Here is a 17,343-nt window from a genome sequence, read left to right on the forward strand (position 1 = left end):
TTCTCCAGTTTGTGTCAATTCAGTTTATGAGCTACAGAAGTTGAATCTAGTGCTGTGCAGAACCTGTTACAGAACACTCGTCTGAGTAAGACTCATGCTGTTATCCCAGCAAGTGCAATAAACAAACACAGACTGCATCCACACTGCCAGGTAACTGCACTGCCGTGTGTAGTCCCAGTCTTGAGGTCACCCAGACCAGAAGATACAACAGAGTGTACTGGCTTTTTCCCAGCTGGAAAGCAGGCAGGGCAATGAGTGCACACCCATGTCTCCTCCTCCCACCTGCAGGATCTAGCCCAGCTGCAGAACAGACTCATGAGCTCAGAACAACATCGAGACACCTGTCGTTTAAGCACAGCTAATCTCAGACCACATCTTCCTCCCAGTACTGCAAATTGCACAAAAGAACTGCCAGTTACGCTACACTAAAATTAGGGTCTCTAGGTGAAGGATTGAAGGCCAGGTGAAATCCCAGAGTCTAGGGCACATGTTCTGTCAGCCTCAGAGGTTAACATTCCAAAGTCATCACTTTAGAAATAGAAACACTTTGACATCAAGCATGCAGCTTTTTCCTTTTCAGTATAATTATTTATTTTTTTTTTCCCCACAGCAGATAATACAAACTGTGTCATCCTTTAGGGATAAGATAGGGCATTTACTTTGATTTCTGAAAGAAGCTTCTAAGAACATTTGAGGAAAGAAAAAAGAACACCTTAGTATGCATCTAACTTAAATAATAAAACTTCACACATATGTGAAGATCTTCTTTCTCCATTTCCAAGAGTAACTCAACTTTGAAACACGATTCAACAAGCAGAGGGATTTTTAGAATTGGTTTTACATTATCAAAAACTTGTTGAAAAGCTAGACTGTGTTGAAAAGCTAGATAGCTGTGGACTTCAAGTGGGCTCTGCCAGTTTTGGTGCCTGGTTTCATGACTAGGACTGCTGGACAGATTCAGCACAACTTTTGTTAAGTATGAGGGGAAAGAGCAATTATTTGAGCATCTAACTTCTCAATGTAGCTATTCACTAGTTCTACATATAATCCAGTCAGCTACCATTGTTGTCAGCTCAGTCTTCCACAGCCAGATTTCCATAAATGAGGTTAATAGTCTTAGTTAAAGGAAATAAATTTGCCAGTAAGTTTATAGGATGCTTCCAACAATGATAAGAAATACTAAAAGATGGAAAAAGCAGCAGAGCCAAGCCTAAGCCAAGACATAGTGTTACCAAACCACATAAAACACCGAATTGGATTGCTTCTAGAGTGTCCTTGAATCTGTTTTTCAAGCATATCTGTATAGGTAACTCCCATGTCACATCTGGAAGCACTCAGGAAAACTTCTCCAGCCACAGAAACATCCAGTGAGAAAGAAGTTAAGCAGCACAGCTTGTGAACTGCAGTTCAGTCATCAACCCTTGCATTTCAGCAGTGGTCACACAAGCACAATGCTACAGCTTCCCCTTCCTTTAGTGTTCAGGGAAAAGGTCTATGATCACATCTTATAGCAGACTTGTATGACTTGATGTCCTTATTTTAAATCTAGGATTGAAATTGTAACGTATTACAGATTATTCCTTTCTCTGTAAGGGAGTATAATTTTCACTTGCTACGTTGATGCTTTCCATGCTAAGCAGAAAGGTACTCTTCTCCCAGACTTACTGAAGTCACAGGTCTCTTGCCTGCCTACCATGAATGTGGTTGCAGCTTTGGCTCCACAACACAGGAACAGCCTTCAATGCCTTTATATGTTCCTTAAGACTTGAGTGGTGAGAACCAGCACCTAAGGGTATTTAGTGCTGGCTGTTAGTAACACAAGACTATGTTGCAGAAGAGCATCACAGCAAGGCTGAAACACCACATCATATAGTCAAGTTCCTGCTTCTCAGAAAGCATGAGATACCCCACACTCAAGGTCAAGAGTGACAAAACATATGAAGTACATTTTCACTTTTATTTCAAAACTTTATAGACAAGTTACTTTAGTATATAAATTTGATTTTTCCTCTTACAGAATATAAAGATAATTCCCTCATTACTTCAGTATAAAGTGTTTTACAAGCTTGAAGACAATTGCATAAGTGTTTCTCACACAGGGTATCAGAAATAAAGCAGTCTTTCTACAGAAGTTCAGATAGATTGACTATCTCAGAAACAGCATAGCAGTTTAGTCAAATACAAGTGAACACATGACACTACAACTGTGCAAGTTCAAGTAAGGCCAAGTCAGTAAACATTGTTAAGTCATTGCAAGTAAGAGTGGAAAGGTTTGTGAGACATTGCAAGTGGTGGATGGTCTCAGTGTAATACTCTTAAATCAAGAATTCAGAGGGATTTACCTAGAAGACAAGTGAGTTCTTTCATATTATAAAGCATATGCAAAGACCAAGCAGTGTACTGATTAGTGGAGACTTCGTGCCCGTTTATCCTCAGCATGCTAAGACAAACTACAACCTTTTAAAACCAAGCATAAGAACCACTAATGTTTTGAGAAGACAGTTTCAGAACTCAAGTATGTCTTATTTTGGATGGTGTGTAGTTTTTGTCTATTACTTCATCTTGTAAGAACATGTGAAGACAGCGCTCGTTCTGTGCCAGTGGGTGGCCTGCAACCCTGGAGAGGAGAAAACAAGTATTAGTGCTAACAAATCAAGTCTGCTTGCAGCTAGCCAGAAGAGCAAGGTTTTATACCAATAACCTATGACTTCATACTTAGGCACAGATCCTACTTTCAGTTCATAGAATGATGTCTGGTAGCAAGATTTGTCATTGTCCCCTACATGAAGTTAGTCCATAAGAACCCTGAGCTACCACTGACCATTCAGAAGCATGTTATGTCATGCCCCTGCAACTGAGGGGAGTATCAAAATGTCCATCCTACCATTAGGAAATCTAGATTTAAGCAAGCCAAGTGGATTTTTACAGGTTCTTGATACCTTTGACACAGGACATGTTTCTAAAGGCTGCTTAACCCCTCAGTTCTCAGTCTAATTCTATGGCAGTCTGCCCAAGACTTACTCCCCCAGGTGGTGTGAAGGTCTCTTGAAGGTTCTGACAGCGTTTCAAGTAGTGATTCACCATGGTCACTGTCCTTAGTGTGTGCAAGCAGCACTGCTGGACAGCCAGAGGGTACTGGCCATTCTGTTAATTGACAGATGTCTTTAGACACAAAAGATAGGAGACGGAGTTTGTTTGCTCTGAAAGAGATAATATCTACTGTAGATTTAGTTTTGTTCAACATATAGACTGAGCCACTACTCTTATAACAATAAAGGAGCTGAAATTGAATAAGACACTCCTCTCAAGCTTGGAAGAAAACCATTTAAAAAAAAACAACCCACAAACCTTTAAAATACCATGTATTCTTCTGTGTAGGTAAAAATGCAAGAGAATCAGAATCCCTGCAAGTTGATCACTTATTGATATGAAAACCTAAGGCAGTTTGATTTGGGGAAAAAGTTACATCCAGTTTAGTCAATCTCTTCCTTTAAGGGAGAAAGCCCCTCATCCTCCCTAGGATAGCCTGTGTCAAGTCTTACGGCTTCCACATCTGTCAAAACATTTCTACTCTAAATGGAACTTACATAGTTGAACACATGTAATACAATCAACTCCAGGGGCTCAGCATCAGTACCTCTAAGAACTTTTGTGCATCTTCTCCAAACATATCTATTAATGTTTATTTCACCACAGGACAGATTCACTTGTCACTATTCATTTGTCATTGAGAGGGTCCTTTAATGAGGAAGCTGAGCTCTTCTAATCAGCATTGACAGACTATTAAGTGCAGTCATAACACCTATCAATCTTGCAAGGTTCTTGTAAATGGGCAGCTGTCTCAAACACTGCTTCACAAGGAAGACAGTTTGGAATAACTAGTTTGAGTTTTACCATCACCAGAGTGAAGTTGCTGGCCTTGAACTTCAAGAGATATATAGGAGAAGATGACGAGGCAGCAACATAATCCTTCTCCCTTTCAGGAAGGTTTGAAAATTGTTGGCTGAATTGCAAGACTAGATCTGATTTCTCAGATTCAGCTCTTTGTGTCACAGGAACACCTCACTCTGCATGGACTCTTCTTCAGTATTCTTTACTAAGGTGACCCTTACACACAGCAGCTGCTCCTTCAAGGATTTTCATGTATCCCAAAGTCAGGTTTGGACAGACAAGAGTGTTACAACATAGCCACTCCTGTGAATGTCACTTGAGGTCGTTTTGATGGTGGTGGCAGGAAGTTGGCCCAAGACATCTGATGAATAAGCTGAGCAGCTGTGATTTAGTCTCTCCAGATTTTACAACTAGAATGACAAAACTTCTCAACATTAAGTCTGGTTTTGTGTTTCATGAGGAAAAAAAAATCGACCAGGTAGTTTTACAGTTGCACAAGATCAATGTATCACTTGCTGCAGTCCTGAACAAATGATACAAGCAAACTGGCCACTCCATTTCTGTCAGCTACACTAAGTTTTTCACAGACTCCAGTTACAGTGATTGTCTCACTACGAGTTGCTTCACAACATAAGCAGCCCTCTTCTCCCACATATTACTGAAAGCTTTGTACACCAACTCTAGCAAGCACACTTCTTCCACAGAGTCCCAAGTCTGCATGGATACGAGTTGTGCTTTACAGTCATGACTGTCTCAACTGCATAGCCTTAAAAGTCTCCACATTCCATCTTAAATATAAGCACATCTGCCTTACCATAGTGTAAATGCAAAAGCAGATGCCTTTGACATTCATTCCACTTGTCTTTGAAGAGAGGAAAGAGCAATCTGAAGCATTTTACCTGCTCAGAACCATTAGCAATACCTCTAAATCGAGCTAACAAGCAACTACATGAAGAGAAGATTTCAATCTCACAAGACGCCTTTAGTAGTCACTTGCAACTCCAAGCCACATGCCTCAACTGACAGTAACAGTAACTGATGAGCAGCTACTCCTAAGTTTTGGCTTTATTTGTGGGCATCCTCTGTCCCCTTTAAACAGCATTACTATAGAACACGATTAGAATGCCAGTGGAACCAACAAGCTTGAACTGTTAAATGAGTAGTCTCAAATCCAGCTGGTCTGAACAGTGTTGGCCCTAGAGACTAGAAGGGCTGGTGAACTGACAGTATTCCTTCTTACCCACCGGTGGGATTCACATCACTGAAGAGATTAAAGTAGTTTTCAGGTCAGTACAGGGAGAGCGGTCAGTCGTGTCAGATGGTAGAAAAAGAATCTTAAGACTTTGTTACTATAATTTCTGCTACCTTTTGAAAGGTAGTGACAAATCTCCTTCAAACTATATACACCTCAGGTTGTGTTTTTACATCTTCAGAAAGATTCTCAGGACGATTAGAGAAAAATATGCATCATTATACAAGCTGATAATATTATATATGCAATCAAAGTGAACTGCTATAAGCCCATTGTAAGCTCCATTGTTCACCCAGTGCAAGATACCTTTTCAGAAATGAAATAGTAAAACTATTTTGAATGCTATAATTTTAGTAGTAATTTGCATAAATTAGCAAAAACACTAACATTCATTCCAGCTGTTCAGGTAAGCATTAACATATTCAGACCAAATATTGGATGAGGAATGTTAGTATGTCCTACTGCAAGATTACGTGAAAGTTATTCTTAACCTAGTGCAACTACCATAGTTAAGAGGATTAGCAACTTGAATTCAATTTTCTGGAGCCAAGTTCTGGATTCGTCTCTGGATAACACTTACTTGTTTATGAATTGTTCAAGAGCCTGCTTCCTTTCCTCTATAAATGAATCATCAAATATACCATCATCTCCTCTGAACGGGAGCTGACGGAGAAGAGCTTTTCCTGGCAGAGGGGGTACCACAATCTGAAAGATTTAGGAAAGTATCATTAAGCACAGCTTGTAAGCAAGTTTATATACATTCTGTATACTTTCTCCCTCTTAGAGGACCCAACTCATCAGTCACAACCCTAGTGAAACAATAAAACACACGCAGAGAAGAACAGTATCTGCTCAGAGAGGTAAGCTGAATTCAAGTAGTTTAACTCTAATTAAATAGCCTCTAGCACTGTATAACTGAGGTTTGCTGAAAGACAGTGTTTTAGTTCTGGACATTTTCAACCCCAGTATCTGCTGTATGATACGTATGCTTTACAACACAGTAACACATTCCAGCATCACTATTCTTCGTATGTCTATGATATGAAAACTTGTATTTACTTTTCATTTTACCCACCTTGCTTTCTCTTTCTAGTTCATTCCTTAGCCATTCAAAGTCACTGTATCTTCTCCTGACTGTAGATTCTTTCAATTTGAAGATAGGTAGATTTGTCTGAAAAGAAAAAAAAAAATTATTGATCACACAAATCAGAAGTTTTGATAAGCAGAAGCAACAAACAAGCTGTTAAGTTACAAATCAGTTCTACTTAAGCAACACAAACAGTGTTAAAGAAACACTCAAGATAGAAAAACACAGGTAAAGATCCATAAGCTACAGGAGTAAACTGTGCCTCAAACTACTTAACTGCAGGCCTGGATTTATATGTCATCCTAATAACTGGTATTTTGCCACCGTACCACCTAGCAGAATAGATTTGCTGGCCACTTGAAGTGTTCCTAAGGCTGCACAAACATCTGCTATTCTTACTGCCTCAGCAGCCAGATTCCCAATGTCAACATGTGCATAAAATTGGAGGAGGGAAGAAAAAGTCTTCTTAATCCACACAGGCTCCTCTTACTGCTTCAAGGGAGTGTTTCAGGTCACAGTACAGGACATTAACCAAGCTTCCTGTACGTTTCAGCTACCTGATACAACATGTCTCCAACATCTTGAAAAGCAAAACCAGTGAAGTTCTACAGTGAATCCATTCAGGACAGACTAAGCTGATGACTTGATAGTACAAGTTGCCAAGTTTGGATCCCTCCAAAGAAACCAGCAAGGCTGAGATGCAAGACTACATCCAGTGTCGCTGAGATCAGACTGTTTTGCTATAAAGTTAAATCAACTGAGCTTGGTTAGGCAGAAATTTCCTGAACAAGGCTACGAGTCAGCTCCCAACTCTAACACCCTTGAAAGAGACATCAAGTGGGAGTCAGGCTACAATGCTCCATAAAACCACATTAAATATACAAGCACCCTGATGCAAGTCATTACACTAACTGGTGTGAGAGCATATATTACTTCTGTTCACTCTTCGGGTGTAGCGTTATCCCATTTTTGTAATTGAACTCACACGTTGTTTTAGGAGCAGGCATTGAGTGCATTCTCCTAATGACATCCACAATGGAAAGCTCCAAAACCACAATCTGAAGCTTAAATATCAAGATGGCAAACTGGCTTGTAGGGTTACAAAGATGTTTAGGAGCTGACCCAATAAAAACGAGACCAAGAGTCTGTAATTGCTATCCTTAACCAGCAGTAGCAGAGTAAAACTTAACTGTTGTCAGACTGCACATTCACTAACTGTCTTAATGCACCTTTAAAGAAGACTCTCGAGTACCACCCTAGGAATCTGAAGTTCACACAGGACTACACTCATCCCCAGTTTTCTTGTTGGCAGAAGCACCACAGTCACTGAGCCACTGCCTTTTATTTTTTAGGTTGTAAGCCATCTCACCGAGCTTCTGGCTGCAGTTCGAGTCGATATCCATGTACCATGTACAGTATAATTTGTAGGATGTTATGCTTAAGCTATCACTGAGCAATACTTCTGGCTGTTCAAAACAGGTTTCATTGCAGAGGTACTTTCCTGCACTAGGCAGGCCTATGAATATGGGCCACTGTATCACTGCCAGCCAATAACAAATATTTGGCTCTTGTAGTTCAAAAACGCTTTAGAAGTCAGTTACGTACTTCCATATTATGCTATTCAGTCCATAATTTAGATATTATAAAGTACAGAATAGTATTTTGTTACGAAATCTCTTCTTGCTAAATGTTTACAAGTATTTGAATTCTCCTTCTCAGGTAAAACAATGTTGACTTTACCAGTGACTAATACTAATATTGCACTTTAGACTATTATGTCAGAAGTCAGACTTTATAAATAAACACTCTTATCTCAAGGATAAGAACACTCTACTCCAGAGTGAATAAAGCTAGGTCTCCCATAGTGGATGAAGAAGATTCTCAGAAGTTAATTACTGGATTATTTTTCTCTGATTTCAGCTACTGGCTTTTTAACCAAGTTCAACCTTCCACATTACAACATCAACTCTTTGTCAGCATCTTGGGTAGAAAGTCCTTTACAATTTAAGATATAGGGTCTCACCTGCAGAAAATATTCCATTCTCCTCTCAAGTTACTTACAAGAGGGATTAGAAGTGAATAAAGGCAGCTAAAAACCAATGAGTTCCCAGGTCTTCAGGAACTCTTTTCATGCTCCTGAGCATAAAGTTAATCCCTAAACAACATATCAGGCTTACAGCTACAATGTGGGGGTAGAAGTGCCAGTTGAGCTCATTTTACCTTCTACATTCCCTTTTGAACTTTTGACATGCTATTCCAGCTAGTAAGTTGGAGAAGAGGACAGTTAGAGTACTTGTTTTCCCTTAGAGTTGAAAATTCATCTCTGATTTTGATCATAAACACTGGAAATGTTCAAACTGAAGAATATCCTAGAAAGGTTCCATAAAATTAAGTGGCTTATAAGTCACAACTTGACAACTACATGTTAAAGGAAAGTGCATGTCCCCTGCCCTTTGGTCTGGATATGAACTAGAGCTCTCTGTTGAAATCAACTTCTAGAATTCACGTTTCTTAAAATCCAGAAACTGCAACAATTCTTTCTCTAGAAATTAGTACCAACAGATGCACATCTTCAGGCACACAGCTGTTAGAAAGGCTCTATTTAAAAAAAAAAAAAGAAATTTGAGAGTCCTGTTTTATACTGCTTAAACCTATTTAAATTTTAGTCACTCACAGTAACTTCAGACGTGAATATATCCCGAGTTAAAAAATATGGACTTTTCTCATTAAGGATTATCACCTTGTTCATACAGATGATTTCTTCCTTCACTAGAAAGGGTTTCTGCATGTCCTACTGCCTCCATCTACCCTGGATAGATGGTTTTCATTAAGCCAGACAACTGCTTAAACATGGGCTCTCATTGGGCAAGAATGTCACAGGAGACAACCCCACGGTGTTCCAATTTCTATTAAAGTGTCACTTCCAAGACCACACACGATGTCAAAAAAGTTATTGTCAGCTTCACAGTTTATGTTGAGAGTTATCCTTATTTAGTCACTGAGGTGGCAGTAGCTACCTTGAACATTGTTAGTGCTTTGTTTGCCAGCTAGAACGGAGATAAGAGTCAGGCACAAAACTTGAAGTCAGGCTAGCTTCATTATTACAAACATTTCTCTCCACATTCATTCACCATTATAGTGTTGGCTTTCCAGCCTGGTGATCTGCAAAGTCTAGTGTCATGAAACTCATGACTCAGTTTGGCACAGCCTCTGGAGCATCGCTGATTCCTCCGATAAATACAGCATAATTACTGCAGCAGTTGTTTCTTCTACAGTGTAATAATTAGTCTCATTTCTATCAAAAACATTTTCGACAGCTTCCTAGTCCAAAATCATGCCTCTTAGCAGTTTGAACACAACCCTTCAATCTCAAAGGATTATACATCACCTAAGGCATTAGATGATCAAAAGTCACTAGTCAGAATTGCAGATAAAGCATTATTCCAGAAGGATCAATAAAGCAGCTCTGCAGAAGTCCTACACAGCTCAATCCTAACCACAGAAAGATGCAAAGGCAAGACAGATTCTGTCTGGCACTGTTTCTGTATCAGACTATACAGGCACACGTTGGGCTTTCCATGATTACTGCCAAACTAACCATCTCATTCTGCTGGGCGATAATGGCCGAGCCGGTACACTGGAATTAGCATTGTCAGACCTGGTGTCAAGTTAAATTACATACTTAAACAGCAGATGACAAAGCCAGACCCTAAAGTCACTCCTGCATTCCTCTACTCTGACATTAAACAAGTTTCTGCAGTCATTTGGCTAGAGTTCAATGAGCTGGGACTGGGAAGCAGTAGTTGCCTCCTAACAGATTTCAGGGCAAAACCTGTATCACAGCAAGCATGTTTCTTCAGCTACATTTATGTTATCATAACATATTCAAACTGCAAGTCCAACTTCAGGCTCAGGAGGTTCCCAACTCACCTCAGAAGCAAAAGACAGTCCTAAGACATCAGCCTGGGTAACCAGATAAGTGTTCTGGCTCTTACTACAACGAATCCTCCACCAGGATATCCACCCAGTTAGAAGTCAAAAAAACCCTGTTCATGTACACAGGTGAAAAGACTTTCACAGGCAGAATGAAAGTAGTTTGAGTATTAGTCATTATCATCCATTCAGCTTCAGATGCATAGCTCTCCCATGGGGCCATTCCAGTATACAAACTATATTAAATGCGGGAGAAAAACTAGAATTATAAACTACTGTATTTAAAATACTCTAAGTAGCTTTAAGTGTTCTGTTAGACTTGATTATTTAACCAGTGAATGGAAAAAGTCTTGCAGACACCATTTAGGTTTCTTCAAAGAGCATGGTGACATTCCACAAGACTGACTCTGGATGTCACTGCAGCTCAGGCCACCTCCACAACTGCAGAACCACCACAGCTGTAGCTGCCCAGGATAGTCTGAGGTAAACTTGATTCATTCCCTCATCTGCCAACCTAACACTCAGCAGCAGCACGACACTGCCCATGTCTGCCACTCCTAACAGACCTAAAGTAGCACTGTTGCCATAGCACCTACTTGTTGTCCTTTCAAGTAGGTTATGTAGCCTTGATACAACTCTATTTCCATTAAAACAGAGCGAAAGAAAGCACTCAGCTCACTTTTGATAGAAGTTCGTGGCCTTGACTCTCAGAAGCTAAATTCAAGCTTCTTACTATCTCTCTTCATGCAAGCTGTAATCTTTGTCAAAAGACTACACCCTTCAGCAACATTTACAATCAGCCAATGGTAGGTCTGGGGCATTACATTAAGTAGCATTCAGGGTGGATAAAAAAGTATGGTTTTCTTAACACAAGAGGCGGCTGTCCTTTCGTACAAGGAATGGGCTCCAGCAGGCCGCTGTTACTGCAGAAGCCTTGCCAGTAGCTCGTTTCCTTCTCAACTTGACATAGGCAGCCACCTCCTCATTTCCTACAATTACAAAAAGCAAGAAGGAAGGCAAACATGCTCTAGACTTCAACTGCTAGAAGTTTAGATTTTTGCTGTGTACTTTACTAAAAGAAAACCTCCTTTCCTGCTGCAGAAGTTCAGACAAGAGGCTGTGATTTTTCTAAGTTTCAGTACTTCTGATCAAAGCAGAGTTCTCTCTCCCTTTTTATCCACTTGGTGTCCAGGTCTACTGAAGGCATGTTACATGTAGAAAAAAACCTCTAAAGTTAATAGAACACTGAAAAATCTGACCATATGCATACAGTCTGACTTAAGTTACACCAAGAATATAGAGCTTCACACTCCACAGTACCAAGGCACAGATGTTTTCCATCTTAAAAGACTACAGCAGTGAAAACCTAAGAGCTACAAAGACTACTCAGTCTTTAGTTAACCTTTGCCAAGTTCAATGCCCTGAGCCCAGAGTTACTCTATGAAAATCAGCATAGTGGTGTCTGGGTTTTCACCAAGCAGCAGCTATCATTACCTGACCAAGTTCACCAATATCATGATCAGCTGAATAATGTTGTGCCATGGTCAAAAGGCTCAAATCAAGGTAAGTCTAGAAAAACAGACTGGTTTAGTGATTCTTTATTCTTTGGGTTCCATGCCCAGAAGCCAAGAGTAAAAATAGGAGTCCACTTTGAAGGACACATTCAGAATTAGTAACTCTAGACAAATATTTCAGGGTTAGCGAGCCAAAGCCTCCTTTGAAATACCCAATATTCCTTTTAGAGGAGGGTTTGCTATCTTTACACTGTTGCAGGGTATAACATTACAGTAGGCCAAAACAGAGCATGTGGCAGTTACCATTCATTCCTCATTGGGAATCACTGAGGACAGATCACATTAAGTTGATGCTTTAGCATTGTTAGCCAACATGTTCCACCTACAGTCAAACGAAGCCAACAAAACTGCAGTGAATTGCTATAACTGAGGGTCATCAGAAAAACTTTGCCATCCTTGGCAGAGACAGTCCACTATCCCTACACTTCATAAACATGAAAGACACCAAAAGATAAGTAACTAGGCATAAAAGTACATATACTAATTAGCAAAAAATTCTCTTCATATCTCTAGTTCTATTAGAGCACTAATATTCATATTCTTAAGTAGCCACCTCACAGCTACAAAAAAGTTGATAGCTCTTGTTCATTAATTTGTAGTATATCTTAACACTTAGGGAGTGCTGCAGCTTAGGCCCATAGAAATATTCTCTGAAGCTTTATTTCCAGATATAGAAGTGCCTTTAAACTCCTTAAGATATAGCTTCATTTCATTCTGAATTTTAGAATAAAGTTCCTATGTGCTACCTTATAGTAACACTTTCAAGCTTGGCTTCATGGCCAACAAACTGTACTGTCATGTGGCCCAAAAGATCTTCCCAGTAGAGAAGTTTTGAGCTAGATTCTCAAGAAATAGCCACAGAGTATGTTTATGGGCTAGTCTTCAGCTGGCCAAATATCTGGTTTTACACCTTGACCAGAAGGTTAGAGCTTCTCCATCCTTCACACATCAAAAAAAGTTACAGCAGCAACTGCAACTTCAGACCTTTAACTCAGTGCTACAACTTACCAAGTATTTGGATTATGTACTTGTTAAAACAGCCTCCAGTAGTGCAACTGGCATTGCATTTCTAAGTGAAAAAACTTTAAAGAAAATACTTCCCCTACAGTTAGAAGCTCATAAATCTACACTGCATTATTTATTCCCCCAGATAAAAAACAGTAGAGACCTGACCGCTCTAAAGTTCAAGCTGACGCTTTTTCAGCAAGCCATCTAAAAATAAACATGTATCAAAATATTCCAGCATCAACATGCCTACCTGGACCATAGCCATCTGTCCTACAAAGATTAGTCATTGTTCCTTTTGGTTTGGTCTGTTCAGCACTGTACTAAAGTGCACTCTACATACACAAAAATCAAGGCCTACATTGTATGCACAGAAATTAAGAGTCCTAGTCACCAGTTAAACTAATGTACTAATAAGCAGTGTTATTCAGAGACTCAGTTATTTTATTTACACAGTACAGACATCAACACCAAACTACTTTGGTGCCTCTGGACTAAGCTCCTGAACCTAGTTTAATCTAAAACCTCTACAGAAAAAAAACCAGCTGCCGAGAGTAAATACATGCAATAGACTTGTAAATATACTCTCCTTGCTTCTGAAGTTTCTTTCATCTAAGCCATTCCACTTCTGTCTTCCTAGACAGTATCCTGGGAAGTTCTTAGCCTTCCAGCTATCCTTTTCTGAATTACTGCTTAAGGGAACAGCTAATGCTTGTAAAGATGCAGTATCTGAGCTGTAGAACAACAACAACAAAAAAAAGTAACCTGAGTCAGTGCTTTTCTGTTTTTTGAGGAAGAGTCTAAAAATATCTAACTTGTAGCAGTGTCTACAACAGGGTATTAAAGACGTAATTAACTACAGTTAGAGCAGACTTGCAGTGTAAAGCAAGATTTGCAGCAGTAAAGAGAATTAATGCTGATTATGCATCTCTAAACAGAGCCACACTGAGTCAGTGTTTAGTCATTACTCCAACACAAGCTTCACTGACTGTGAAACTGAACAATGCTGAAGGCAACCACGTGTACCAGCAGATTTGATTCTTCTCGTGATGGATCAAACCCTGTCAAACAGCACAAAAGACACAAAATTTGGTACTGCCCAAGGACAGAACATTTTGAACACATGTTCACCAGATCAAGACTGCCACTCTGCAAAGCCATGGTATAAGACAAACACTTTCTGAGCAAGTTTTACTTTCAGTTCATTCACCATCTTATTATGACTCGATTTGATCACAGAAGTCAGGCTCAAATCAGTCAGTCACTCAAGTCACACTACAATAAATAAGCTGAAACACAAAAACCTATTCAAACTAGGTCTTGAAAAAAAATAGATTAAAATGACAAGGCTTTCAAAAGCAGCTAAAGCTTAGCAGCACTTTGATATACTTCCCCAATCCTTTGAGACCAATACTATTCTTAACGCTGAAGGCACTTCACAGTCTCTGTATTCATTTCCTTCCCCATGCCAGGCCTACACAGTCAAGTACCTCTGCAGGTCTACAGAAGTCTTTCTGCAGAAGATACAGGAAAACCAACTGCTGCCTTAAAGAGCACTGGTGTCACCCAAGTGATGCATTTCACAATATCTGGAAGCACAGCAGCAAGGCATTTCCTTTCTACACCTCAAGACAAGCCACTGAACTGTGGAACCTCAAGAAACTAAGGTGTGCCTTACTGCCAAGCTTAATCATACTGATAGAGGCAACTGGCTATTCAACATCAAAAAACACAATTAAGGAGACAAAGGCTTTTTAACTTTGGTTCGACTAGAAAGGATTCTTTAACTACTTGAACTTGTAGCTCCTGTAACAGATATTTTATTTTAGTTCTGTCAGACCAAATATTAATGACTTCTCAGAGTTCTTACTAACCATAAATAGATAATTTAATACTTCAGTCTAGGTGACAAACCAAGTTAAAATGGGCAGCACAGATGTCACTTTTACTATTTCTGTAGGGCTAACAGAACCATTAACAAACAGATACTTTCCCAAATGTAACAAGTTGCTGGAAACCCGTAACCTGTCAACAGAGCAATATTCTAACCAATGTGCTTATCTTCTGTGGCACTGCTTTTACAATGGGTGTGCGGCTCTGAAGTGTGTCACCAGTTGCAGGGCTTGGAGTTAGCTTGTAAAGCTTAAGTCTTGGCTCCTTAAAGGATTTAGCAACTGAAGCTGTTGCACAGAATCTGAGCAAAGATGTTCCTGTTGACCCACTTACTGGGAAAACTATTTGCTTCAACTACAATAGAAGTCAAATGACACCTGGAGCTGATTTAGAGACTGCAGACATGCTTGTAAGATGATAATATGACAACTGTCATTTGCTTTACATTTGCTTCCTGCAATTCAGCGACAGCCCACGAACAGTAACAGGTACTCACATGCCCTTGTTGAATAGTGTTGACATGCACAAGCCCACCCTGAGAAGGTGTAACGAGTGAACAGCTAGTAAAGACTCATGAGAAACAGCATATGGCACGCAAGGGTATTTATACCAAGAACTTAAATGTTGGTTCACGCTTCTCCTCAAGAGGTAAGGGCAATGTAGTTCGTATTACTTTAGCAGACAGTCAAGTTGATTATGTTAGTTTTAACAACTACACAGTCACCATACTGTGATCACCTAGGTACCTTTAGATGAGCTAACTGCTTTAGCAAGTTTTATTTCACTAGAAAAAGCGCTTGGAGCTTTACACCTTACTGCTACTCCTTTCTAGCTCACCCTAAGCCTTCACAAAAAGGATATCTTAGAATGGCATAAACTCACTGCCTACTGCTGCAGATGGAAGCAAATTCTCAAGTACCCTGTCAAAACCACGACCCACTCAAATTTGCTATTTTAGCACTGAAGGGTGACCATTTACCATTACTGAACAAGACGTCCAACTGGTGCCAACCTGCACCACAGTGGCATACCGCCACATTGTGTGCCTTACATCAATTGCTTCAGTGGAAAGCTTTCTGTCATCACCATATCCAGTTTGTCAAGAACAGAACATTATTTAATGCAAGTTCAGGCTCAAAAAGTCAGTATTTTGGCCAACTGACCATTTGTGAAGTAAGCTGCCCAACTGGAAGTGCTGTGTAGGTTTTACCTGCAGCACACCGAGAATTTAACTCCTCATGAAAGTATCATGAATTTACCATGATGCACAACCACCCGCAGCAGCACATGCTACAGAAAACTTTACTGAAATACAATCGATTTGCTTATGCAGCAGTAGACTGCTGAGCTGTCCACTCAAAACTTCACAGTTCCCCATTAGGCTTTTCAACTTCCAGCAGAAGTTTATGAGCACAGCAACACAAGAACTAAATCATGAGGTTGCCTTCCAAGCTGCAACACCAGTGGACAAATTGTCAATCAAAGCCTTGGGGGAGTGCTGTAGTATTTCACACAAGTACTTTTTGCAAGATATTAGTTACCACACATCAATTCCAGAGTCTGCTACGAAGTTCAGTCTTCCCCCACCTCAAAAAAGCTAAACTTCGAGTTTCAGACAGAGCAATACAGACAGAATTGCCCTTGGACTGAGTTTGTAAACACCATGACCATGGTACAAGCCTAATTGCTTCAATGCAAATGCAAATCTCTGTGACCTCTCTGACAATGTTCCTCACTTAGTGAGCTCTCCAGCCACGATATGAGACTGCCCAATAGCTTCTACCAGAACTTGGCAGCAGTTATGCTATCCATTTCTGCACCATTTAACAGTCTAGGGTCGGTATTAGTTGAAGATGTAGCTTTCCAGATATGACACAGGTAACTCAGTCCATCTTCTCAGGTTCGTTTTACTGCCGCTACTAGCACCACTGTGAGAAACTGCAAGTGTCAGCTGTTACTTTCTGTGACTCCAAGCAGTTGTCAAACCACAGAGGGTAGCTGGTGGCTATTGTTCGCCACGCTCCAACAAGCAGCTCACAGTCTAACCTCTACCTTTTAGAAATTCAATACTGCCACTCAAGCTCAAACTCTTCTCCCATGCTGAAACCTGGGTATTAGCAATATGGTCTGCATTCTGCTGAGAAGCAGTTAATTGATACAGGTTTAGACAGTGAACATAATTCCACACAACTTGTATTACCTGCTACGTAGCCTTCCCGCATACGGCTATTGTCCGCCACGCTCCAACAAGCAGCTCACAGTATAACCTCTACCTTTTAGAAATTCAATACTACTGCCACTCAAGCTCAAACTCTTCTCCCATGCTGAAACCTGGGTATTAGCAATATGGTCTGCATTCTGCTGAGAAGCAGTTAATTGATACAAGTTTAGACAGTGAACATAATTCCACACAACTTGTATTACCTGCTACGTAGCCTTCCCGCATACAGAGACATAAATCTCAATTTTACTGTTCACAATAGCTATGAATGTATACAGTAGAGCACAACTGGAAAGTGATCATCTATTATAAGAGATAGTCCTGTTTACAGGTATGCACAGATGCAAGGAGGGCGCACAAAGCAATGTTTATATAGTAGCTTGACTGTGAAAAATAATAAAGGAAGGTCACAGTAATATCATAGCATGTTTGTTCTACTCTGAACAGCACATGGATTAAGAATAACCTGTCTCAAAAGATGTTTTTA

At 40.0% G+C, this 17,343-nt stretch overlaps 1 protein-coding gene across 1 annotated transcript; it reads right to left on the reverse strand.

Moving 5' to 3' along the window:
* Window positions 1–1,919: 1,919 nt before the first annotated feature.
* SNX3 (sorting nexin 3) lies at window positions 1,920–16,857 on the reverse strand. The gene is made up of 6 exons (XM_009872189.1): window positions 16,836–16,857; window positions 13,732–13,803; window positions 11,088–11,152; window positions 6,219–6,314; window positions 5,724–5,848; window positions 1,920–2,617 (listed from the first exon to the last, which is right to left on the reverse strand). Exons 1-6 carry the CDS (start codon window positions 16,855–16,857, stop codon window positions 2,512–2,514), a joined length of 486 nt encoding a protein of 161 aa, XP_009870491.1. The 3' UTR covers window positions 1,920–2,511.
* Window positions 16,858–17,343: the final 486 nt, after the last annotated feature.

Source organism: Apaloderma vittatum, unplaced genomic scaffold (assembly GCF_000703405.1).
Source record: "Apaloderma vittatum isolate BGI_N311 unplaced genomic scaffold, ASM70340v1 scaffold20376, whole genome shotgun sequence".
NCBI classification, from domain to species: Eukaryota; Metazoa; Chordata; class Aves; order Trogoniformes; family Trogonidae; genus Apaloderma; species Apaloderma vittatum.

What these genes read in the sequence shown, in the direction of transcription:
- SNX3 (XM_009872189.1), bottom strand. Translation starts at nt 16,857, where the DNA reads ATGCGGGAAGGCTACGTAGCAG. An exon ending in GCGGGAAGGCTACGTAGCAG is followed by an intron (nt 13,804 to 16,835) that starts GTAATACAAGTT and finishes GCTGTTTGACAG; the next exon opens with GGTTTGATCCATCACGAGAA. An exon ending in CTACTGGCAAGGCTTCTGCA is followed by an intron (nt 6,315 to 11,087) that starts GTAACAGCGGCC and finishes TTTTCTTTTCAG; the next exon opens with ACAAATCTACCTATCTTCAA.